Source organism: Esox lucius, chromosome 3 (genome assembly GCF_011004845.1).
Source record: "Esox lucius isolate fEsoLuc1 chromosome 3, fEsoLuc1.pri, whole genome shotgun sequence".
In the NCBI taxonomy this organism is placed as follows: domain Eukaryota; kingdom Metazoa; phylum Chordata; class Actinopteri; order Esociformes; family Esocidae; genus Esox; species Esox lucius.
The window spans coordinates 23,366,104-23,391,929 of record NC_047571.1 but is presented as its reverse complement, the minus strand read 5'-3'; the positions used below and the strand labels follow the sequence as shown (position 1 = coordinate 23,391,929).

The 25,826-nt window shown below is 40.6% G+C and overlaps 3 protein-coding genes across 4 annotated transcripts; 1 reads left to right on the top strand and 2 right to left on the bottom strand.

Annotated features, from left to right (window-relative positions):
- Positions 1-50: 50 nt before the first annotated feature.
- On the bottom strand, positions 51-2,588 carry czib (CXXC motif containing zinc binding protein). Its single transcript, XM_010891536.5, has 8 exons — positions 2,499-2,588; positions 2,329-2,412; positions 1,968-2,024; positions 1,808-1,889; positions 1,654-1,685; positions 1,383-1,460; positions 974-1,039; positions 51-782 (listed from the first exon to the last, which is right to left on the bottom strand). The coding sequence occupies exons 1-8, from the start codon at positions 2,502-2,504 to the stop codon at positions 705-707; spliced, it is 483 nt and encodes a 160-aa protein (XP_010889838.1). The 5' UTR covers positions 2,505-2,588; the 3' UTR covers positions 51-704.
- A 934-nt stretch (positions 2,589-3,522) lies between these two features.
- uck2b (uridine-cytidine kinase 2b) lies at positions 3,523-12,494 on the bottom strand. Its single transcript, NM_001303863.1, is given in 8 exon segments — positions 3,523-4,067; positions 4,316-4,364; positions 4,458-4,555; positions 4,633-4,775; positions 5,915-6,011; positions 7,579-7,672; positions 9,862-9,927; positions 12,330-12,494. Coding segments are annotated over 8 exon segments (807 nt in total). The 5' UTR covers positions 12,450-12,494; the 3' UTR covers positions 3,523-3,927.
- Positions 12,495-14,083: 1,589 nt separating this feature from the next.
- Positions 14,084-22,230, top strand: LOC105022826 (zinc finger protein 420-like). Of its 2 annotated transcripts, XM_029119072.2 has the most exons (5): positions 14,084-14,579; positions 15,648-16,385; positions 16,568-17,326; positions 17,585-19,558; positions 19,900-19,991. In XM_029119072.2, the coding sequence occupies exons 1-4, from the start codon at positions 14,315-14,317 to the stop codon at positions 18,532-18,534; spliced, it is 2,712 nt and encodes a 903-aa protein (XP_028974905.2). In that variant the 5' UTR covers positions 14,084-14,314; the 3' UTR covers positions 18,535-19,558; positions 19,900-19,991. The 2 variants fall into 2 exon arrangements, with proteins under 2 accessions (XP_028974905.2, XP_034147467.1); XM_034291576.1 differs by lacking the exons at positions 14,084-14,579; positions 15,648-16,385; positions 16,568-17,326 and adding exons at positions 20,148-20,238; positions 20,681-22,230 and having other exon boundaries at positions 18,538-19,558; positions 19,900-20,006.
- Positions 22,231-25,826: the final 3,596 nt, after the last annotated feature.

Genomic DNA, 25,826 nt, shown 5'->3' with positions numbered 1-25,826 from the left:
ACCCAGTGGCTTTCACGGAAATTGAAATTGTGTCCAGTTAACAAGTCACGTAAATTATGATTTATTTTTATTTACATGAAGAGGGCTGACCAATTAGAAACGTTCAGCTACAATAATTAGATATTTTCGTTGAAGAGGCAAACGTTCAAAACAACTGCAACTGATTTTTATTTGGACTGTGACAGGAACATCAGTGATAGGGCTTGATTAAGCTGGCTCTTTGCCAGGGTGGGGGTAGTGTGTACTAGGTGAAAACTGACCGCAATAGTATTGGAACCGGGCACCCTTCTGGGCGTTAACCAGATACCCTGTTCTGTCAGACTGCTGTTAAAAGTTTTGTTCGTTGAACACGTAGAATAACGAGTAGAATTCTACTCGTTTACAGCATAAACACGTAGCATGTGCGCAGGCCTGCCCCTCCCTGACTGGTTATAGCTAGTGTAACCTGGGCCAGCAGGGCTAGCTTAATCAACCCCCCTCGTGGTGAAGTGTCATTCAATCCAGCATTATATGGATGGATATTCCACAGCATCTTTTTCCTGCTTGTCAGAAACCCCAAAAACACTGCATTATCACTGCAAACAGCACTGCAATAAAAGCATATTTGTTCCCAGCAGCCATGTCAGTATTCAGTTGTCAGGCCATAGTGATTTTTGTAGCCTGCGACCTAGGCTGGCTGGCCATACAAAACACTTGATCAGAATTCAGCATTTGATGAACTGGTGAGTGACTTCATAGATGCCGACGGACTCACTGATCTTCTCGTCATAATCTGTCCAGTCCTGAGAAAGAGGACAAAAGTATAAATGACTGCTGAGGTAGAAGGTTAACTGAACAGAAATGATTCAGAAATGTATTTAATCTCAGAGTTGGACAGAGATTTGTTACACAGTCTAGAACATAAACAAAAAAACATCCTTAATATAAATTGCTCACACATTGTTCATAGATATCCTGGGTGAGAAAGACTCACTTTTTCCAGTAGGGTGATTTCAGGAAACTTGGTCCCAGACTCGGGACCATCTGCAGCAAAGCCAGCCTGGAATGTTCTAGAGTTATAGTTAAAGTAATACAGACAAGTCCCGCATACCAACTGATGCCCCATTCCCTTACTCTTCACCTGGGTCCAGTTTGCTGATAACCATGGAAGGCAACATCATTAAAATACTACAAATTCCATTGTTATAGGGAAAACGATGTCCCCCCTGTTGTTCAATGTGCACTATACTATAAAATGAATGGGAGTGTGGATCAACATTTTTATACCTACCAGAAACATAATGAATACTAATCCACATTAAAACTGTAACTGCAGTGCTACTGCAATCGTAGCTGACAACTGATGGCATACTACTGTACAAGTTAGTGTGTGCACTGCCCACCTGTGGTTGGAAGTCCACTGGCTCCAGGCCTCGACATTCAAACTGCACTATGGTCTTAAACCGCTCGCTATCCTCAGCCTTCAGAGCAGCACACAAAACAGCAGCACCATGAGAAAGACAGAAGATGGTGTGAGTGGCTGAAATAAAGAAACAGTTTTAAAAATGCTTTACTCTTATTTAACAGTACAGCAGAAGTGATTGCACATAAACAGCTATTGAGTGGCAGGATGAAATTGAGAAAAACTTTTTACCAATTTTGCAAAGTACTCACATTGTATGGGGTGATGGTGTCTCTTAAAATATCTGTGAACAGACATGTATATGAATGTCATGGTAAATAAAACAAGGTGACATCCATATAACTTGCCTCTATTCTGTCATGTCAGATCCACAAAGGATGATTTACTAAGCTACTTTCTGCTTACCAATAGAGTTCTCCCTGGCACAAAGTTTACATTTCTGCACCATACTGGCACTCCCTCTTCCTCCTTTGAGAGGTACGTTATCCTGGGGAAACCGTTCACTTCAGTTGTTGTCAATGTAATATTGGATACAATAAGAGATCCATCATACACAACTACTTACCATAAGGTTGATATACTGCCATTTTTCTGGGATTTCTCCACAGTTTGCACATTTCAACTGCAACATTAAAGATTGTGTTAGTGTCCCAAATTGGACGCAGCTATGGTGTGTGGTGACGGTCCAGTCCCCAACTCCACACAATGAAACCTACGTTGTTCTACACACTAATTTTGGATAACACTGCATCAGCATTTTTTTGTTTTGTTACCTAGCTGGTACGTGTCACATTACGAACTACCAAATAATTTTACCACACGTGCTGTAGCTAAATGTCCCATTTGTGTTGATACATTGTAATAATTCGGCAAATTAATAGGTATGGGATAGTCAAATATAATTTGCTAACTAGCTAGTTACTTACTTTCAGAAACCAGCGAAAGTCCTCACCCTCTGGCCTTAAATTCGTAACATTTTCCAAAGTGGCTTTAAATTGCAGACCGATTTTCTGAGGAATACAGAACAACGTTCATGTTAATTACAATGTACAAGATTATAAAAATACGAATTGTGAGAATTATTTGGACAACATACCACCATCTTGAAAAACGTGAGTAAACCGACGCAAATGCTTTCACAAGCCACGCTTTTACGCAGCCAATTGCTGGCATCAGTAGGAAGTAATAAACGACGCAAGGGCAGGTTTTTTAAGACCATTTGGCAATGGGCTTGATTTTATTTAATCATTCGCGTCAATCCCACATCCAGACATAAGTAGTACATGCTATGGTACAGTCACAATTCAGCAGTACTAAATCATGTTGCATATACAATCTATTCAATAGACTGACTTAATATTTAATTTTAATAATGAAATAGGGATGTGTATTGTATATGTACTAATAAATCGACCTGAGACATATCAAAGAAACGGTGTTGTGCTGGATTAATGTTTCAAGTCTCATCTGGGAAAAAAAAACAAGCCTGGAGTACATGTTGTATTGCTGTGTATTATGTAACCAATCATCCTATTTTTACTAACATTGCTGCACTTTGAACCGGAGAAACTTCCTTAAAACAATCCCACCAACTCTTTGGGGAAAATAACAGCCAGCACAAAAAAAAACACATAATTTGTTCTTACACTACTAAATGTGAATATGAATTCAGTCCCTTGAAGACTCAATAGGCTGGAAATGCATTTCATGCAAATAGTTGGAGATCTTGAATGAGCTTAATGAACGCAAGTTTAATCAATCAACATGACTTTTATTTTAGGGCTTTCAGTAATTATATCACATGGCTGTGTTGACAGAGTTTGGAAAGGGATCTCACAGACAGGAAACCTACAGGAGCCCAGTAAACCAGATGTAAAACACCCCAATGGGCATACATGAGACAATATTGTATCAGAATGCCATAATTAAGTTTAACAAATCCCAGAAATTCCAGTTATGTGGCTTTCTGATGGGATGAGGAACTGCCATAATGTAAAGGTTATGCAGCTATGAAAATGGTGGCAGTAAGTTAAAAAGAAAAGACACCACCGGTAGGGAATGGAACATGAAGGGAAGACAGAAACAACCATTTTAAGACTTAATTTAAGGGACAGTGTTTTAATTCAATATTGTTATATTTATTGCAGTCCAAACTGCTTCTTAAATTATGAATTGAATCACAGTTTGTAGTTGGAGTTTGAATTCAAGTTTCATCAGACAACACCAAAAACATCCCCCTTTTAATCATTCTGCCAAAAAGCAGCATGAAACCTAAAATAATAACAAAATCATGTCAAATAGTTACAATAAGTAACAGTCGTGATAAAAATAGAATAAAGGCATTGCAGTTCCTCCTGCATCTCTTGGCTGCATCCCGATTCTCCACCCTTTCCTGTTACTAGTAATGTGCTAAACGCGTGTAGAACCAGGATGTAACCTTTCACTTAAATACGTGAAGCAATTGGGCGTTATATACAGGTGCGAACACATGCCTCATCCAAAAGAGGAGCAAGATCAGGGAAGGGTCAGTGAGGGCGACTGCTGGACTCTGAAGTCAGTCGTTGCCGGGCAGGAGTGTTGTGCCCATTCATACAACCATTATGCCGCTTGGTCAGCCCGCCATTCAGAATGTCCTGGATGTGCTGTACGATCAGGTTTATTGCCACTGGAAAGAGAAAAAGAGAGGACATGGTTATGGCTCAACAGTACATTCACAATGAGCCCTCCACAAGGAATCTGGACAGAAGTCCAATGTCATCATAGATAACACTATACAATCACAAGGAAAAAACCCAGGGAAGATCTATTTAAAGTGATGCGACTTTAAACTTACATTTGTTCCGGTAAGAATCTCCTATACTGATCCTGAGGAAAAAATATAATGGCTGTGATCTCATAGCCCTTCCTACTTACCTTGATTATCAGCTCCTCGAGGAATGATCACATCAGCATACTTTTTGGTCTGCAAACAAATTTAAAATTACTTAAATACATGAACTAGGGAAGGATTGGGCTAGTTAGTGAAGACAGGCATACGACAAGAGCAGAGACTTACTGGCAGACAGAATTCCTCAAAGGCAGGCTTGACAAACGTGATGTACTGTGTGAGAACCTGCTCAAGATCCCTGGCCCGTTCACCTATGTCCCTCAGCACTGGAAAACACAGCGGTTAGAACAGGAACGGAACACATGGATCCGATATGTATGAACATGCACACGGGGAAACGCACCTCTGCGCGAGAGCCGCGTGTCAGCGTCTGTGTCAACAAACAGTTTCATCTGGAACAGATCTCTGATCTCCTGGGAGTAGAACATGAGGATGCCCTCAAACAAAACTACATCTGCTGGGTACACCGTCACAAATTCATCTTTCCTGGAACAGGTTAACAGAATGATTAGCATATGGCGTGACAATTTAAATAACCAACCCTTACAGCTCTGCAGAATGCCCTGTAGGTGACAGAATGTGAGGTTGATGTTAAAACATTGTTTTTAAATCAGTATTACTTCTATAGGTTTTCAACCAGTATGGAAAATGGATTTAGAATATATCTGCCACCAATATGCCTAATAGCAATTAATCTTGTAATCTTCAAAGTGAGGACTACAAGATAGAAGATACACGAGATGCAAATAGCTTTTTTCTTGGACATAAACCTATAATAACCACACCTTTTGCAGCTAGCATTTAAGCAGATGATGAAATTACTAGGCTGTGACTGAAGTTGGATTTGGGTCTTGAAGCAAAAGCAGTTTAGAACCACCAACGTGGACCATCTTACTATACTGCCAGTGTTACAATTTAGACACTTATCAGTGCTAAAAAATAAAGCCATTTTAACCTGGCTGATTTCAGTTTACAGAGCTAGGGACCAGCCTTAATGATGTTTTATACAGACACCAGAAACCTGCTAAACAGAAATATTAAGTAGGCATGAAATGGAACCAAATCTAAAGCATGAAATGAGATGCTACCTGAACTTGTACAAACACTGAAAACTATATTGCGGTTACAAAACAAAAGAACCAGGATCGTAGATTGCACATCTGTCACTTGGTCACATCATTGACAGGGTTACAAATATTCTGACAATGAACAGGAATAGCTAATCATTTTAAACAGGAGCTAATTACTGTGCAGTCTCAAGTACACTTGGAAATTACAACATTGCTAAAGTAGGCTACATGGAGTAGAATTCACAACAAATCAGGACCAAATAGTTTAGTCATCCAACTTTGATAAAACTCCAGAACTAAATAACCGCTGTTCTGGTTCATTATGAATGATAACCCCAGGCTTGTGTTTCTGGTTGCCAAGTCAGTAAGGCCATGCCAGTTTCCAGTCTCTTGAAATACAAAATACACAGTACCAGTCAAAAAAGTGTGGACACTATTAAGTGCCCAAACTTGACTGGTACTGTATGCCAATATTTTGGCTAATGTGCTGATTAAAGGATATCTTGCCAGGTAGCACCCTCACAGCTGTATAAACAGCAACAGCCTGGAGCTCACCTGGAATGGGTGACAAAGTCATACACAGGGATCTGTACAGTCTCTCCCTTTATGATCTGCCACAGTGTCTTCAGGACAAGCTCATTGTCAAACGCATCTAAAGAAAGAAACAAATGGGTTGAGAAGCAAGCAAAATAAGAGAAATGGGGTACTTCAATATGCATACAAACATGCTCTTCTTCAAAGGTAATCTCCATTATGTTAATGTGGAGTATGCGTCGATTTAAATGTGACGCACGCAATCCCCTACAACTGTCCTCAAACGGACTACTTTGTCATGACAACAGCAAAAGAAAACATTTCTTAAAGAAAAACGTTTAGCCTTGCACAATTCCTTCCATAAGTGGAATAAGTATTACCATTTTGTTTCAAACATGTCATCATAGGAAGTCCAAAATGCTCACTAAATGACAAAACCTGATAGCGCCAAAAGGGAGACGCTGCATATTCTGGATTTTCTAACATCACTAGCATGTGGCCATGTAAATAAACTATGTATTAAACTCTTTCTATGCAATGTCTTCATAAACTTCAGTACTTTCACATAACACGTCGCCCATTACTATACGGGGGGGGGGGGGGGGTCACATCAGGTCACTAGTCCAGGAAGAATATCAAATGACACTTCTGGTGACTCAAACTGCATAAAAACAAAAAGCACCCATCTGACACGTGCTGCTATATATACTTATAGTGGTAAGCACTGAAAGACAGCCATGGGGGGGCACATTCAATAAGGTTTCTTCTATTATGGAACTGATCCAACAGCACTCGCACCTCAGGCGCACATGCGACAGCTATTAGAGTCTGTCTATGCCCTGGATGCAGCCCAAAAAAAAAAAGTTCTACAAGGGTTCACTAATTCTGCACAAATCTAGAAGCATGGCTCAAATTTCCTAGCGGCCTTTACCATTTTAAGCCAGTGTCAGAAAGTAAATAGGACCAAACTTAACCGGAGAAGGCCTGATTAGGATGTACTGCCTGCCTTCCACTGCCCTGCTACTACAGCTCTGCTGAATAGGAACGTTTGGCTCAGATCAGCTGAGTACAGCAGGAAGGTTGGCCGTGTGCGTGCGAGGGATGGCCAACAGAGTCCAGAAATGGATCAGTCATGTAATGGCAAAACCATGACTGCCTCTGCAGTTTTAAATTAAATCGGCACGTGGGATTCAAGACACAATAGGGCGGATTTCACCTTGGAAGGTTTTCACTAAGTGAAACTTGAAATTAAAAAAATACACTGAGCTCAGTCCCAACAGTGTGGCAAAGCAGGAGGTAATCTTGTGTACAATCTGAAGCGCTCAGAACAATCAAACTGAGAATTCAGGGCCTGATACAATGTCATCCAAGCTTTAATTCTATAGCTGTATGCTGTACCAGTGTTCTGGAATGTGGAACTACATTCAAAGACAATCTAATTAATCTCCATGCAACTCAGCCCAGAATCAGCTGCCCCATATGAATCTCATTATACAGCAATCATAGGTACATACAAGGCTAGCAGCCACAAGCTTCCCCATATGTAGTGGTCATATGTAGCTAGCATCCATAGGTTGCCAGAAGTCCTAGGATCCACCTAGGCCAGTAGAGTGAAAGTACATTTGTTCTTAGTTTACAGGAATGGTAAAATAAAAGCAAAAACATTTATGACAGCAGCCCCATACCTGGGTGGTCAAAGTTGAACTGTCCTTTGAGTGCTTTGGCCTTCTGTTCTGAAGTCAGCTCTTTGTAGAAACTGTCTTGACTAAGGATGACTACCTGGAAAATATAGAGCCATGTTAAAAGTTGAGTAATAGAAAAATTAAATGTAAGCGTCAAATTTCAGATATTGCGAGACACAGATTTCCAAAACAAAAGCCCATATTTGAGACAGACTTACCTTGATCTAATCTGCCAGCTCACTAGTGTCCAGTCATTGATTGTCACATGTATGACATAAGTCTTAGTTTAATGAAATTGCAAGACATTTTCTACGTTTTACAGGGAAAATTTGCAAACAAGAATGTCAAAAATTGGAACATAAATTGCTTGTCACAGCATTCCATTGCAAGGAAAAGCTTTCAATTACAAATAACTGCTGCTTAAACCATGGTGACGAAGACCATTCACATTAACAAGCATTATAAAACATGCACATTCACTTTTCATTTACATTTGCAATGGGAATGTATTCAGCCACAGAACATGGATACAGACAACACATGCACAAGCTGTACCTTGACCATGCGAATATATGATCCATTATATAAGAAACATTTTACAATGTTGTAAACATAAATAAACCGGACCAGAAACTTAGGTTAATTTTCTTGGGAAATATTTAGTAATCCAAGTGACTGGCCACTTGTTAAATGGAATATATACTTGTGAATCAATGGCATTAATTGTAAGTCCGTGTTACCACTATGCACAAAATATAAATGTTAAATTAAGTGAGAAGCAGTCCTTATTTATATTCTGATAAGCATATTTGATCTGTTATTTCACATTCTGTTTTGACATGGAGAGACCCAAACAGCATTCCATATAAAGCTGAACCAAAGGAGCAATGGCCAAGATACATGTACAGTTGTGCTCAAAAGTCTGCATACCCTTGGTTAATAGGTAATATGTATCATTTGTAAGAAAAACACAAGTGAGCAGGCAAAACACATCTTATTTCTTATGGGATTCATATTCAACTGTATGTCATAACAGAATGGCACAATCATAAAACAGAACATGGCAACAAAGAAAAGAAAATGAACTGACCCGTGTTCAAAGGTCTGCATACCCTTAGTTCTTACTACTGTGTATTGTCCCCTTTAGCATCAATGACAGCATGCAGTCTTTTGTAATAGTTGTCCGAGGCCCCAAATTCTTGCTGGTGGTATAGCTTCCCATTCGTCTTGGCAAAAGAGGCCCCATGATATTAAGGTCGGGACACTGATGGCCTCTCCAGAACCTTCACCATTTTCTGCTGTAACCAATGGAGGGTCGACTTGGCCTTGTGCTTAGGGTCTTCGTCGTGCTGGAAAGTCCAAGAACATCCTATGTGCAGCTTTCGTGGTGGTGACCATAAACCTCTATTTTGGTCTTGTCACTCCAAATTAGTGTGCCAGAGGCTGTGAGGCTGTCAAGGTGTTGTTGGGCATATTGTAACCAGGCTTTTTTGGGGCATTGCCACAGTAGAGGTTTCTTTCTGGCTATTTGACCATGACGTTCATTTTTATTCAAGTATCATCGTATTGTGCTCCTTGAAACAACCACATCGACTTTTTCCAGAGCAGCCTGTATTTCTCCTGAGGTTACCTGTGGGTTTTCTTTTTGTCCCGAACAATTCTGGCAGTTTTAGCTGAAATCTTTCTTGGTATCAAGAGATCCCAGAATTTTCCATTTCTTAAGTGATTGAACAGTACTGACTGGCATTTGCAAGGCATTTGATATCATTTTATATCCTTTTCCATCTTTATAAAGTTCCATTACCTTGTTACACACGTCTTTTGACAGTTCTTTTTCTGCTCCCAGAGGCTCAGTATCTAGCCTGCTCAGTGCATCCACATGAGGGCTAACAAACTCATTGTCTATTTCTACACAGACTAATTGCAATTTAAAAAGCCTTGTCTGTCTGTAACAAGGCCAAACATTCAAGGGTATGCAAACTTTTGATCAGGGCCATTTGGGTGATTTCTGTTATCATTATGATTTTAAAAAGGAGCCAAACTACTATGTGATAATAAATGGCTTCATATGATCAAAAAAGTTAGATAACGTTTTTGCGTGATCAGTCATTTTCAAAATCAAAGCCAAAATTTCACAATTTCTGCCAGGGTATATGAGCACAACTGTATAGGCATTATTTATTGAGGCTTCATTTTATGAACTAACAGTTGGGAAAGTAATGTAGCCCAAAGAAAAAAAACAGCCGAAGTCGACAGAGCAGACCGTGGAATGGAGAATGAGGTTACCTGTCGCTGATGGTGGTCAATCTTGTTCTGGCCAAGAAGCTCCATGATCTTCCCACACACAGACGACTGCGGGGATAGATAACATTCATAAGCTTCAACAATAGCGTGCATTATATTACTGTAATTGTTTAGCACACTCATACTCCGAATGAATTAAAGGAGCAGTTAGGCTTAACTGTCTTGCTCAAGACAGAATTGTCTTTTCACTTTGTTGGCTCTGGGATTATGTCTAGCAATGTTTTTGTTAGATGCTCAAACTTGATCTCACCATGTCATTTTATGAGCCATTACACTGTATTCTCTTGCCATTGCTTTTCCAGCAGATTCAAGCAAACCTACAGTGACCTCTCAGAAGTATTCAACTTATTATTTTTTTGTACAAATCGAGGGTATATGTGGACCTGCTTTACAGGTCATTGTTCCCAGATTACTCAAATAACCACAAACATTAGTTCCTTCCCCACAAACCGTCTGGATCGGAGTAGCTCCAGGAAGATTTCTCAAGCCTATGCACCCCAAGACGTCACATTTTGCGCAACTTCATCCATTACTTCACCACGCAAATTGACTTAATTTACAGCAACAACCTGGCCAATAGTGTAAAGGAAGGAGAGAGACAATTGAAATATCAGGATGATTAAGTATCCATATTGGCATGAAGGCCTGATTGGATATTTGCCCATGACATTAGGATCATTATCTTGAATGCCCACAAAAGTCAGGATACCGGTTTAACATCTCAAAAAGGTGTCAACTGGGGCTAAACAATGTTGAACATTTAGAGTTTACATTACACCAGTGGGACAAACTGTGGAGGTACCCAAAGCAAAGTCCAAACGAGGTCCTTACGATCCCCAAAAATACCTGGAAATCCTGCCTGGCTAGTCTTCTGTCCTGCTGCAGGCCCTAACTATAGGGCTATTGTGTTTGAATAAAACAACAATGAAATTGGAAGCCCACTCAAGAGATTTAGTCAGCAGCATGTGCCACATATGCAATTCAGCCAAGTCTTCTTAGCATGGCTATAAATTGACAAAGAAAAATAACAGTATAAAACTAAACAAGGAAATGTGTCAAACTTCCCATCAAACTCAAGTCAAGCCTGGACTCACTGAAAGATTGCGACATGTGTTTACAGGGGTCATTTTACATGTAGTACACGTAATTTTACATGTAGTACACGTAATTTTACATGTAGTACACGTAATTTTACATGTAGTACACAACTTAAACTGAAACTAGCTCATCAAACAATGCGGTATGAGGGGGGAGGTTGACAGTCTACCAACTCACTGCACGTTACAGGATTTTGGCATAGCGCCATTAGTGCCGGGCTAGAAGTAAAAAGTGGTGACCTAGGAGCTTTTACCACCAAATTCAAATGTGCTTGTTCTAGCGTGTGTTTTGGAGGCCTTGTGTTTTTTTGACACAAATGGTATCATTATTAACATTAGTGATTACAGTACAATAAACAGTTGTGCTGTGGTGAAATGCCCCTTTAAAAAGGTACAGCAAAAAAATAATCTTATGTAGGCACACATTCTTTAAAGAATAAACTAATATAGGCCTATATGTTCATTATTCGACTTCAATATAATTTTAATATACCTGCCACCGGCTGGTGAAACCAAAACTAGCGACGGTGTCTTTCCTGTGTGAAGACAATCAACGCTTCCACAGAATCCTGTGGCAAACAGTGTCACACCCATGGTGATGCAGTACACGAGAATCACATTAAATTATACATTGATTACATTTATGCAGAGATTTTGAATTAAGAAGTTAACCCTAACATTCTCTGATTTAGGATATGAATCAGGGGTAAACACACAGGACTCATCGCTGGCAGGAGTTACAGTATTGCGTAATCGTCGTTTGTAGCCTTTAACTCGCACTTCCAGCGCAGCACAATAAAAACGACGAAGCTATGACGGTATGCCCTCGTCACGGTATTCGGAGAGATGTAATGTTATTCGGCTTGGCTAGCTAACAAAAAAAAAGTTATATTTACATGTTTGTTTATGATATTTCCGTACTAGAAGGTTTTCAATATATTTGACGGTGTTGTCAAAAGCAATTTGTGCCAGCTACAGTACTGTACAGTTAACTATTGGAATCCAGTTGGAAAGAAAATAATGCTCGCTGTCAGCTTAGCCAATTTAACTAGAAACATTGATGGCTCGTATTCGGAAAGCTAACCAATTATTTTCACTGTGTGGTGGAATTTGGCCTTCTAAGCTATGGAGTAGAAAATATCGAACAAATGTAGTTATTAACCCAAATATCAAACTTTAACCATGTACATAAAGAAATAAAATGAATAAATGATAAGTCTGATAATACCACCAGTTTGACATGAGCCACGCGGTCAGCAAGTTCCCAAGTGACTTGAGAACACATTCCAACAGTCACAAAAATAACAATACACGATAGTCTGTGAAGTCGCAAATGTACTAAAAGATGCTAACCTTTCCACTGGCAGTGCCTCCAGACACACCGATAAGGAAGGGTTCTCGGATAACATCATCATTCTCGACTTGTTCGTTCGGATGTGTTTCACTGTCCCCGGCCATGCTTTCAATGTGCATATATTAACGCACGTTGCTGAGAAAATGATAATCCATGCTCCCCCCTTCCCAGATTTTTCAACTTTTTAATGTTAAATATATCCAATCATATAGCCTGGTAGATAAACTAGCCAATCACTGTCGTCGTTTATATCCTGCCCTCAGCCTAAATGGTTACATTTCCAGTTCGTCTATTTTGGGATTCAAGATTAAGTTAATTAAATACTCTTTCGCATTGTAATTACAAGGTAAAATTTTTTTCAAAGAGTAATTTGTTTCGACATGATCTATAAAAGATCAAAGAAGTTTAACTTTTTTTTTATGAAAGGAACGTGAAATTCCAAATTCCTTTGCGCATTTCTCTATGATTTACGGTTCACTTTTTTCATCACTTCCGGTTATAACTCCCATAATTTTTTACTTTGTTAGTTGCTTGTCCGTTTCACCAGCAACGCTAAGCAAGATCTAGCAAGAATAAGGCAGACACCTTGACGCATTCCCTTCAAAAGTGAAGTAAATGGTTATAACAGTACATTTGTAGACATTTTTATAAAAATATTTGAGGTCTTTTTTAAACCATATTTAAAAATGATTCACCTTTATTGTACAAGTAATATTAAATAGTACATTAGTGATCTTACGGCATTGATATTAATTATTGCTGGATACATAAACATTTTTATTTACATTTTTATAATTTAGCTGACACCTTTATCCGGAGCAACTTCTAGACATTAATTGTATACATTTTGGGAACTTGTACTTACATCGTTTTTGTAATTTTGGGATGAATGAGCCTATTGGAAGCTTTGGCCTAAAAAAGGAACCAGAACACTCTTCCAGACCGTTCGGCCCAAGTCAAGCGCTGGCTATAACGGTATGAGGGACAGAATGTAAATGTATCCAGGAGTCGGCTTAAAACCACAACTCTTATGAATGCCATGCAGTAAATGTGTCCTTCCTATTCCTATCTATGCCTTTCTGCTTCCCAAATCACCTGTTCACCTATAGAGGATATTTACTGTTCATTCAGCAGCCCTTGAAAAAATAGCCAGTTATCTTAAATGCAGTCCATTTTGAATACTGGACACAATATGCGAGACAACCAACTTCTGGGAGAGAGTTCAATCAGCTTTAATACAGCCCTAATTTCTTGCTGGAGACATTGGACTGTACACAGGGAGTTCTGTTTAACTCAGGAACACTTCTTGCCAAATCCACCAATTATTGACCTGAGCATTGCTGCCACTTAAGCAACCCTTAAAGAGTAGCCGATCAGCTTGATCGCAATACATTTTTTAAATTGGACAAATATTAGCCTGCAAAATCTACAAACCTACAGGGAATTATGTAAAGTCTAATATGTGTGTCCATGCATGTCTTTGGCAGATTTAGAAAGCAGAAGTGCTCCTGAGTTGAGTGGACATCCCTTTAACTGACACACAATGTGCAGGGAATTTGTACAGTTCAACAAACAATAGGAGTGTAAACGCATGCACCCCCCCCACACACACACAAAAAACAGGATCCAATTTAAGGCAAAAATAAACAAAAATATATTCTCAATATAATTTTCCTAGTACTTGTATGAGAGCTATTATTAAATATATTGACAATTTTCAATCCTTTTTTAAACCTAATTAATCATTTATGACGTTTACAGGACTAACTCTTATTCTGAAGGAGTCAAAAGATCTGTGACCCGGACGTACTTAGTTCATATTGCCTTCTTCACGTAGTGTTTGTTGCATGCCGCACATAATTGAACGGGTTTCATTGTAGCTAACCGTTTAAAAACACATTTTCAGTATATTACGTGGACATAAAGTTGTATTATTCTTCAGAAGTAAGACGGAGCGCTTTTTAGGTTTTGCTAACATTTGAAAATGTTGAGCAATGTTACTCTACGGGCTCAGATCGCTTCCATCATAGAGGTACTTTCTAAAGCTGCGGTTGCAGAAATTAGTAAAGTAGTCGACGATGGCATGGTTGTGTTGCGTATGGAAATGTGTCAACGGGAAAATGAAATCATCGTCCTGAAAAAGAACGTACAACAACTTGACAACGAGCTTCGAAGAGCCCGAGGGATTCAAGCTCGAAGGCGCATCCATCATGGTCGATCAATCGCTGCTGAGAATCTTGGGCGAGATGGTGAGTGGATCTAGTTGTACGAACGACTATATTTTATTATCGGTCAGTAATTTACAATAGGTCTATGCACGATACATTAACAAACTAGCAATAGTATTATTACTAAATGTAAACAGGAAAACAATAGATGTATTACATATATTTATCAGATAACGTTCACACTGAACCAGACTGAGGCATGACTGATTCTCCTCTCAGCCAGGATCATCCGATTGAAAATCCCTTTAGCCTTCTCTGAAAATGTTGTAAATTAAGTCATGTTACTCACCAAAATGTTTTCCCCCAAAGCCACTATTGTCAAAACAGATGATGTGCACAGAATGTACTTCCGAGAAAAGTAAATTATCTTAGGGATACTGCTACTGGATCAGCCGACCTGTGCTTTGCAGAAGATGAATTTGGCACACACCACTTAGTCAAAATAATACACAATATGTATTCATGCACCAGCTAAATCGTGTAACAACAAGTAAGAATAAGGACTTGTCTGCTAAACTAAATTTTCCTGGTGAGTAAAAAAAACATTTCTGGCTAAACAGAGTCTTAATAGAACGATCCTATTTGCTCACATTCTGGTTCAACATGGAGCTAAGAATTTGTTGTTCAAAAAAAGACCACATGTACTGTCCGTCCTCTCTGACTCTGCACAGTGAGCGGACAGAGGAATAGCAATGACTGTCAGGCTCCAACTAAGTGTCCAATGTGGTTACAGTGCTGGCCTACGCCCAGAGATTGGAAGGTTGTGGTTTGAGTATAGCTTCATCCTGAAGGGATTTAACCACATACTTACTTTCTACTTGGCACTCCGCAAATAAGGAGATTGGAAATGAGGTGCAACCGCGGACTCATATCTTGTGCAGGAGGTGTACTTGTACATCACGTTGCTTCAAGCTGCAGAAGCAGGAAGTTCCTGTTTCGCTGTAATGTGTGAGACATCAAATAATTGTTATTACATAGCCTAACATTACAATCTGCTTTTGTACAACCACACGCAAGCACAGATCCATTTAGATATGAACCAAAAAAGTGTTTTGATAATTGACATGCAGTACATATTTATTTCCACAGGGCCTGACGAGGGTGGTACCACTTATGCCGGGAGCACCTCCTTTGAGAAACTGCAGTCTGGGGAAGATGGTTTGGGAAATGATAAAGAAGAAATCCAACCTGCAGACAGGACCCAAGTGAAGGCTGAGCCAGAGATAGATCAAGAACAGGCAGAGCAAACTACAGGGAGAAAAGAAAAAGATGATTTGGATGCCGAACTGTCTACATATGAGAGAGCCAAACAGCCGTGGATGTCCAGCTCACAAGTAGAGAATGACATGGAGACGAGCAGTTCAGAGTTTTTCAACAGTGCCGGTCAGAACTCACAGTGTCTCCCGGAACACTCTCCTGGATCTCCCGGAATGGTGGAAGCATCATGCAGCACCGCTCCATTTCCTGCGAAACCATATGTGGATGTCAGAGATAATATGATTTTACAGTTAAGACAGCAACAACATTATCAGCAGTCAGACATGCTCAGAAGAACCAGCGACGGCACAGGGAAGTCAAACCCAGACCCTCGAAGTGTATTAGGTATTGGCTCAAACTATAATACTGCAAGGAGAGAAAGAACCAAAAGATTTTGCCAGGTTAAGAAACATTTTATCTGCACACTTTGTGGGAAGAGTTTTGAACGTTACGGTCATCTTGAAAGGCATCTGCGAATCCATACGGGTGAGAAACCCTACAGGTGTGACATATGCGGGCGATGTTTTAACCAGAAAAGTAGCCTCAAGGGGCATCTAAAGACTCACAGAGGTAAGACACTAGCATCTGTAGATGGCAACATCAGATATGCATCAGTGTATTGTTTAATCTAAGACGTAGATGATTCCAAATTGCACTGTTGTCCCTTATATGGTGTTCTTTTGACCAGGGACAAAGGCTGATATTTTGGTTGCAACTGATAATGTTTCATTTATTTACAATTTTTCACACAGTATCGATGGATGGACAAGCCAGTAATGGGGAAAAGCCTCCCCTGGATAGATATAAGTCCGAAGAAGAACAGAACAACACAAAGGATGAGGTTATCCTAGCTGCTCCAGACATACCCATGAAGTTAGAGCCAGGGGAGGAGAAGGATGCGTCCCAGACACCAGATCATAAAGAAGAACATGTTTCTGGAAGAGCAGAACTGGATGCTGAGCTGTCGCTGTATGAAAGAGACAGCCAGCCATGGATTTCCAGTTCACAGGCAGACAATGACATGGAGACGAGTAATTCAGAGTATTTCAACAGTTCTGGTCAGAACTCCCAGTGTCTCCCTGATCACTCTCCTGTACCACCTCCTGTCCTAGGAATGGTGGAAGCATCATGCAGCACTGCTCCATTTCCTGGGAAACCATATGTGGATGTCAGAGAGGATATGATTTTACAGCTCAGACAGCAACATTATGGACCTGCAGAGACACTATTGATAGCATGTGATGGAACAGTGCAGTCCAGCCCACAGGCCATGGAAGGGGCTACACTGAACCATCGGCCTATCTACTCTTTGGAAACGAGAGCCGTCCCGGGAACTCCCAAGGAGAAGAAGTGCTTCATCTGCTCAATCTGTGGGAAAGTGTTTGAGCGTGTTGGTCACTTGGAAAGGCACCAGCGAATTCATACGGGTGAGAAACCATACAGCTGTGAAATATGCGGAAGGTGTTTCAACCAGAAGAGTAGCCTCAAAGGACACCTCAAGACTCACAGAGGTGAGAGACTCAAAATAATATTGATATTATGCATAGTACATTTATTATTATTCTATTATTAACAGAGGGTATTAACTCAATGACACCCTATTCCCTTTACGGTGAGGCACAGCTGAACTGTTGAAATGTTGTCTTTCTGGTGTTTAGGATTATGTTTAACATCTGTTATATGTCAATACTGGATTCACATTGTTTGGATTGCAATTGTGCTCTTACGATCAGTGCTAAAATACATGATACTCTTGTCTTCTTATATAGATGTTGCGGACATGCTAACAGGACCCCAGTTTGATGATAAGAAGTCTGACTTCCATCGCATACCCTCATTGAATCCAGAGGAACAGAGGGGGCAGCTCTCTGCTGAAGTACAGCCTAACTCTGGTCACAGTGAGGAGGAGAAAGAAGAGGCCGGAAGAGATCTGGGGTCAGTAGTCAAAGCCGAGCAAGAGAAACCGTTTGAATCCCAGTCACTGAATCAGTCAGGACATGAACGCCAACATAGCACAGAAAGGCCAGGTTACCAAGACGACCCAGAGTATGTCTTGGATGAGAGGGAGAGTGGGCTATGTAGATCTTTTACAGTAGAGCGGCACAATGATGCAGAGTCTAGATCGGTACATCCAGGTTGCTCCTCCGATGGTACGAAACAACTGAACTCGGATTCGCTTTCACCCGGTGTGAAATACCACCACAGTCCTTTTGATGGAATGCACCACCACCATGGGTTTTATACGTCGGCTTCAAGAGAGGTGGAACTAGAACACATGTCTTTTCAGGACGAGAAGGACAAGCTGGAGTTGATCGAGCAGGAGCAGTATGCAGGGATCGCTGTTCTTGGACGAAACAGAGAGGATGGCGATGTGTCATTGCTTCCCAGATTCCCGGACCAGGTACCACCACTGCATGTAGAGGAGGAAACCGCGTTAAGAGAGTACATCACAGAACCAAATCACAGCCAAGAGGGGATTTTGTTTGCTCTTGGTATAGAAGGGTTTGACAGCACAGAGGGCACCAGTGCAACCACAGACAACACAATAAATAGATGTTTCATATGTTCCATTTGTGGAAAGAGTTTTGACCGCCACAGTCACTTTGAAAGACACCAGCGCACTCACACTGGTGAGAAACCCTACAGCTGTGAGATATGTGGTAAGAGTTTCACTCAGAAGAGCAGCTTGAAAGCTCATCAGAGACTTCATACAGGGTAGATGTTCAAAGGACAGACTGGTCTTGTCAGTGTTTTTTTCCTCCCATTCTCATTAAAACACAATCAATACCAGTGTTATAAAATATGATTTTTTTAAATAGATTTTTAATTTTACAGTTGGCCAGTGTTGTTCATTTTTTTTGTTTCAGCTACATTAAGAGTTCTTATTTGTTTTGATATGTTTGTTTCCATTGTAGTTTATTAAAGTTATTAAAATGTTGTAGCTATGTAAACAGAACATTTAACTAGTTTCTTAGTTTTTAATATTGTCATCAGGTATCTCTCCAATAATGTATAAAGTGTTTAAGAAAAAAATTGAATAATGAAAGTTTTGTATTGTATTTGTCTTCTTTGCTTGCATCAAACTTGGATTATAATTTCGATTTAACAGCAGGCTAGGTATCCAATTATTCAGTGACATAGAGTAGCCTTATCAAAGTTTTTTTTCCACCTACCAGACACACCGGATAATCTACCAAATTTACTTTTGCTACTTTTTGTTGATTTGTTTCTGCTTGAGTATTTTTAAGTTAACATAATAGTATGAATGTCTCAATATTATGGCTTCACTGTTTTACTTATTAACAGTAAAATAAAATGTTTTAAGCATCTCTTTTTTGGCCTGTGCAAATGGGGTGTACATTTTTCTAGTGTTTACGGTAACAAAAATCCGACCCGGAAGTAGATACCTAGGTTCATTTTTTTGCACATAGATTTTAATTTCGGTTGATAGGTCCATGTATGGTGAAGCTTTTAAAATACAATTCACAGACTTTTAAAATTAACGGGGTTTTAAACTTCCTTTAAAATGTCGACTTGTATCGGCCGGCTTCAGACACAGCTAACCTCCATCATGGAGGTTTTAGCGAAAACTGCGGTGGCAGACATCGCTAAACTTATCGATGATAATTGTGCTGTATTACATTTTGAAATATCTCGCAACCAAAATGAAAATGAAATGCTAAGGAGAAAATTGGTACTGATGGAGAATGAACTGAAGATTGCGAGAATTCCTCGGCAAACTGGTTAGTACCGTACCAGATATTGTAGTGCGCATTATAGCTCCAAGCGTACAGGTATCTATTGGCCTATTGTTCTTTGTAGCTAGATAAGGGCCTTAGGCTATTATAGTAATACCTATGTATTTACGGTTTTCTGAGTATTCTATTAAACCTCTGGAATAACATTATCAGAGATTGTATTCTGCAATAATACATTATTAGTTCGTCAGGCTACCTTGGAGTCAATTCAGATTAGCCTACCTGTCCAAAAATATGTTGTAACCAAAAGTCGTAGTATACCTGAAAATCCTGCAGGAGCCCTCAATCAATTTCGTAGATGTCTAATCATTTCCTTCTCCTTTCAGAGAAATACATGGACAGCTGTGCTTCGGACTGGAGACCCAGTCGTCGAGGAGAGGATGCATTTGGTGTGAAGGATGTACCACTTGGGTTGGCTTTGGTAGATGCCAAGGTCTGTTCACCAGAATTAATTTGTTGCTGAATCATATAATTGGGATTTGAAATGGTCACATAGCCTAAATCTGGACACCCGTAACCCAACTGAATGAAACAAATAGACAATGCGTTATGTCTGATAATTTCATCTTTCTAGTTTGCAGAGATAGATTCACCTTTCATTAAAGTAGAGAGACCGGATGAAGGACTTTGGAGCAGGGAGCAACATGGAGGTCCAAGTGGACAGGGTAACTGAATCCACTTGGCCACTGAATGGGCCTACTTTTTCAAACACCGCATGCTGTCCCAAAGTGCACCTTATTCACTATATGTGATCTGCTTTTAAACAGGGCCGATGGGGCTTGCATCAAAAGTAATACACTACGTAGGCACACTTTGTTCCCAATTGGGTGGTACTTTGCCTGATGACTCAAACTGGAATCTTTCCCTTTTGTTCACTATATTGTAGTTGTTGAGGTGATCAGAATTTTGGATAGACAGGTAATGTTACTCAGATACTTAATTTGAACAGTGTGATAATGCCTGGAACATTGATCAAATTGTGTTGATCCATAAATTGCAAACAATTGCTTTGCGATTATATATATATTGATTCGACATAAGGGAGGCGAAAAATTCTTTTTTACTTTTGATTTATAAACGAGTAACGTATTTGTAACTTCTTTCTAGGGAACTCCACATTTGTCAGTGATGCTGTTCAGAAGCTCCCCATTGAAATTCACCAGCAGCTGGAAGAAGAGGAGAATCAGGCCCCAATAACCCTCCTAGAAGATCAGCTGGCAGAAGATCCTGAGAATCTCAGTAAGCTGCGCCAGTCTGGGCCCCAGGCTGATGAGGAGACCAGCGTCCTCGAGTTTGTAATAAAGACAGAGAAAGACGAGGAACATTCTGTGTTCAGTCAGGATGGTTGTCAGCAGAGAAATTCAGTGAAGCATCAGAACCCACTGAGCTCTGAGTTTGTGATGGACGAGAGAGACAGTCAACTGTGGTCATCTATTGTTCAAGGGAATGACCCTGACATAGTCATAGACACAGACTTCCCAGACTTCTCTTGTGTTGCAGACCAGTATTCAGAGAGTTTTTCAGATTGCTCTAAAGCTCAGCCCATCTCTACCCAAGTGGACGACGCTAGTAAAGCAGATATCTCGCCTTCACAGGGACCGTGCAGTAGGTCGGTGTTCAACAAAGTCTTTCAAAAAGACAAAGTAACTGTATGTCAGACCGGGTCTGGTTTCCAGTGTGTACCGCCGGTCCCCCATTCACAGCAGCAGGTCAGGCAGAGAGATCATCTGTTCTCGCAGAGGAATAACCACATCCCAACCTCCAGGCATCAAGGCAATGGAAATGTGGCGGAGGAAAGCTTTGTATTGGGTGACACTGACAGACCAGCTGCATCACAGCCAGGGACCCGATTGAACAATAACAACACATTTCCACCAGGTGGCCTGAGGAGCTTCAGTATGCCTCATCATCACACTAAGAACCACTGGGGAACGGCCATAACGGAGAAGGTTTTCAGTTGTTCACAGTGCGGCAAAAGTTTTAGTCGCTTGCCCTATCTCAAGATACACCAGCGGAGCCACACAGGTGAAAGGCCTTTCCGCTGCACTGTCTGCGGGAAGAGTTTTCACTGCTCCTCGCACCTGACCATACACCACCGGATCCACACCGGAGAGAGACCTTACAGCTGTGCCACATGTGGGAAGAGGTTTACCCAGCAGAGCAGCCTTAAGACGCACCAGAGTGTCCACAGTGGAGAGAGACCGTACTGTTGCTCACAGTGTGGAAAGACGTTTACTCTACTGCACCATCTGAAGAGGCACCGGATCATTCATTCTGGATATAGCTGAGGGTATGACGGGACTTTTGGAAGGTTGGCCCTGTGAGACTAAGCTCAAGATAAAGTGGAGATTATCTCCATGGGACATGTCTCATTTTGTAGCTTTTGGAGCTAAATATGGTCCTCAAAATGTATTAAGTTATTAAGATGTAATGCATTTTCTTATTTTAAAAAAGAAAATATATTCTAAAAAAAGTAAATACTTTTTGGTTTGCTATTTTAAACACTACTGAAACGTTCAATAGAATTTACATTTAGTAATTTCACATCAGGCCATTTAATAAACCCTATGAAAATTGGTACTCTCTCCTTAAACCAGTTGACCATGAGTCTTATGGTAAAATTGTTTGTACTTATTGTCTATTAAAGATTATTTACGTGTTCTTAAAGATGCATTCCAGGAGCTTAAGCACAGCAGATCTGTAAAATTGTATTCAAATTGATTAATAACAATTGTATAAAATGCACAGGCAATATCATACACATTTCTATTAAGTATCATGAAACAAATTTGATGTAGACAATATGATGATGTAATACACCAAACACCTGGGGTACTTGTTTATATAGCGAGCAACTATCAAAACTAGTATGGAGAATTATACAGAGCTCTGGAGTGTTTCTTCAACTTCTTACCAAATGGTTCCCAATTTAGTACCCACCATTGACCTTTCCCAAGATGTAAGGGCTTTGCAATACAGCTATACAACACAGCTTTAGTGTCCTTTGCAGGGGTCTCCAACCCTGCTCCTGGACAGCTACTCTTCTCCTGGTTTTCACTCCAACCCAAAATGATCAGTTTGGAGTGAAAACAACCATGACAACAGCTGGGTTGGAGACCCCTGAAATGTGTCATCTGGTCTGTTCCCCACCCTTGTAGACACCAAACACCATCCACACAGGCAGTTGAGACAAAAAGAGGTTTTTGATAAAAACATGTTTGGTGGAGGGCATTGCCCAAGGACCAAACCGTAAGTTGGGCAAGAATGCCTTGTGAACCCAACAGCCCTCCAACTGACCTGCCCAAATTAAAATCCAGCCACCTCTACCGAGTATGAGCTAAGCTGCTGATTAAGGTGGGCAGAGTTTAACAGTTAGGACTTTCTTTGTATATATATTTTGTGGCTTTTTAAACTTAATGTGACTGGAAAGTTATAGTGGAAATTGATTCTATTTGAAAGATTGGTAGATCAGACTTAATCGCCAAAATGATTTGTTTGCTTAACCTTTTGTTTAAGTTTCTTTTGGATAAGTGCAGGTTGGTCTATGCGTAGTTTCAGATAAAAACAGGGAAGGATCTGGACAATGTCGAGTTAAGCCCTAGTGTAACCAGTAGGCACAGACAACAAAGAAAAAGGAGAGAGAAAAATGGATAAGATTCATTTGGGCTCTAAAATAGGTTTGGAGAACAGCTTGTATAACGTGAAGTCTGACCTTTTATGGCTGAACACTGCCAAGTCAACGTCGTGGAAGGAGCTGACTGGAGGAGGAGCAAGGAGGAGCAACGCAGCAGGGGAATACTTTGAGTAAGGGAGTGAAGTGGCAAAGTGCTTCATAGAAGGATGTGTCCGAAATGGCACCTCGGGCCTCAGTAGGCCCGTGGTAAATAGTAGAACGCTACTTAAGTTTAATGGCCTGTTAGATCGTGGCCCTTGAAAGTAGACTAGAGGCAGTGGGAAACTAGCTGATACAGGAATTGTTTAAACATCAGAGGATCAACATTGATTAGATAAAAATACATCCCTGACGCTTCCCATTGCTCAGTCAACCTTCTGTCTCAGGGGATAAGGACAGCGACGGGTTCTTTTGAGACCCATGTTGAGCGTGAGAGTGAGTGAAGACCTAAACAAAAAGGAACGTTCCAACATTTCTTGTATATGGCATGGTACGAACCATGTGGCCGGCAAACTCCAAACATCCCGTCACATTCACGTTAAATATGTCTGCTGCCAAATAGGACCCCATTCTGTTTCACTTGATTCATAAAAGCCAAAATAAACACAAACTAACAGTCCCGAAAGAAGCACAGAAGCAATGCATATCCCTTGTCTTTTTTTCACTTTCAGGCATGTTCTTTGCCATGACACGTCCTCATCTCTTAGCACCATGACCAGTCCATAATATATTTTAATAAGTGGGAATGTGTTTTTGTGACTTGCAGGAGCCTCATCATTTTACCAGAAATACTGACTGTGTCCTTTGTCTTCATGCCCTCAGGAATTTGATATTATTTTTTAAATTTGATATTAATTTGCTGTGGGAACCGTCATCTTTATATGTTCATCTGTCTGCCAGTTGTGTGTTGGTGTGGTAGTGAGGTGAGTCTCACGTAATGTTTGTGTGAAGAAACAAGTCCTTGGTGATCTTAGTGGCCGTGTTAACATAATAACAGTCCGCTCCAGGCACAGCACAGCTGTTGTTCTGCATTCCTCAGCACTCGCTCCAAGGTGAACCTGTGTTGTTTTTCTATTGACAGACAGAGATCCATCACTTTGGGGTTATAATGTATGGCTTGGGTTTGGTTGAAAAACAGACACATTCCTAACATGTCCCCCTGAGGACAGGTGTGTAGGCCATAAAAATCCTACTAAAATGAGTTTGTGCTTGTTCATGTGTGAGGTTGTACATGCAGACATAGTGTCCATGCCTTCACGTGATTGGTGTTGCAGTGGGTGGTTTCACTAGTCTAACTGGTGTGTGTGTGTGTGTGTGTTGCAGTGGGTGGTTTCACTAGTCTAACTGGTGTGTGTGTGTTGCAGTGGGTGGTTTCACCCTTACTTTTCCTATTGCTTTCCAATATATATACTATATAGACTTCAGTGTTGGATTCTGCTTCCCATAGTAACCCCACACTAAGGCTGACTGTAACTGTGACAGCTTGCTCTTTTTATTCTTCAAAGAAACCAACTAGCTTGGTAATGGTCGATACAGCACAGCGTTCAAGCATAGCTGTGGCACAGATGGAGACGAATAATATCCTGTATTTATATGGCAGTGCTTTTGACCGGCAGTGCACTACGGTATATGGGGAATAGGACGGAAATTGGGAAATACCATGTTCTAAGAATGATGGGGAGGACAGCTTGTGAGACATGTACTCATGACCTTGTGTGACCTTGTGTGACCATGCGTCGACGTCATGGAAAGTGCTAGCTGTAGGAGGGGGACATGGGCGGGGTAATACCCATCACTCCATGTTGCACTACCATTGATAAGCATCCTAGCATGTTTTCCTAATGAACTCCCACTATTTGATTTTATTCTTGTGAAAACAACGTCAAATTGATCATAACATGATGTCGGTAAGGTCATAATCCCTGTGTGGCCAGTTCACAAGGGATGAGTGTAACAGAGTTAGGAACGCCAACTCACTCCACAGCTAGCGTGAGATCTTGCTGATTGGACTACAGAACTGCTACCCTTTGAATATCTTAAATGGTCAGAGTGCTGTCCATGGAGGACCATGGGTTCATGTCCCAATTTGTGTCCCATTTCCCATATACTGTAGTGCAGTGTTTTTCAACCATGGTCCTGGAGGCACACTGCCCTGCATGTTTTAGATCTCTCCCCTGCTATATCATTCCTGATTCAAATGATCAGGTCATTATCAAGTCCTTGATGAGCTACATGAGGACAGAGAGAGATTTAAACCATGCAGGGCATTGTGCCTCCAGGACCATGGTTGAAAAACACTGCTGTGGTGCACTGCAAGTCAAAAGCACTGCACTATAAAGGCCATTTGGGGACCGAGGCTGTTAGAGTGAAGAAAAAGATAGAGTAGCGATTGTTGCAAAATATAGTGGATATGGCGATAACATCAGGAAGTAAACACTGAAGGGACCGCCATCGCTTCCCACCTCACACAGACATCATAATTTCCCACAGTGGCCACTAACTGAACTACCAGAACGTTGTGAACAGTGTCTGTAATATAGAAATAAATTAAATATAGAAATAAAACAAGTGCTACTTGAA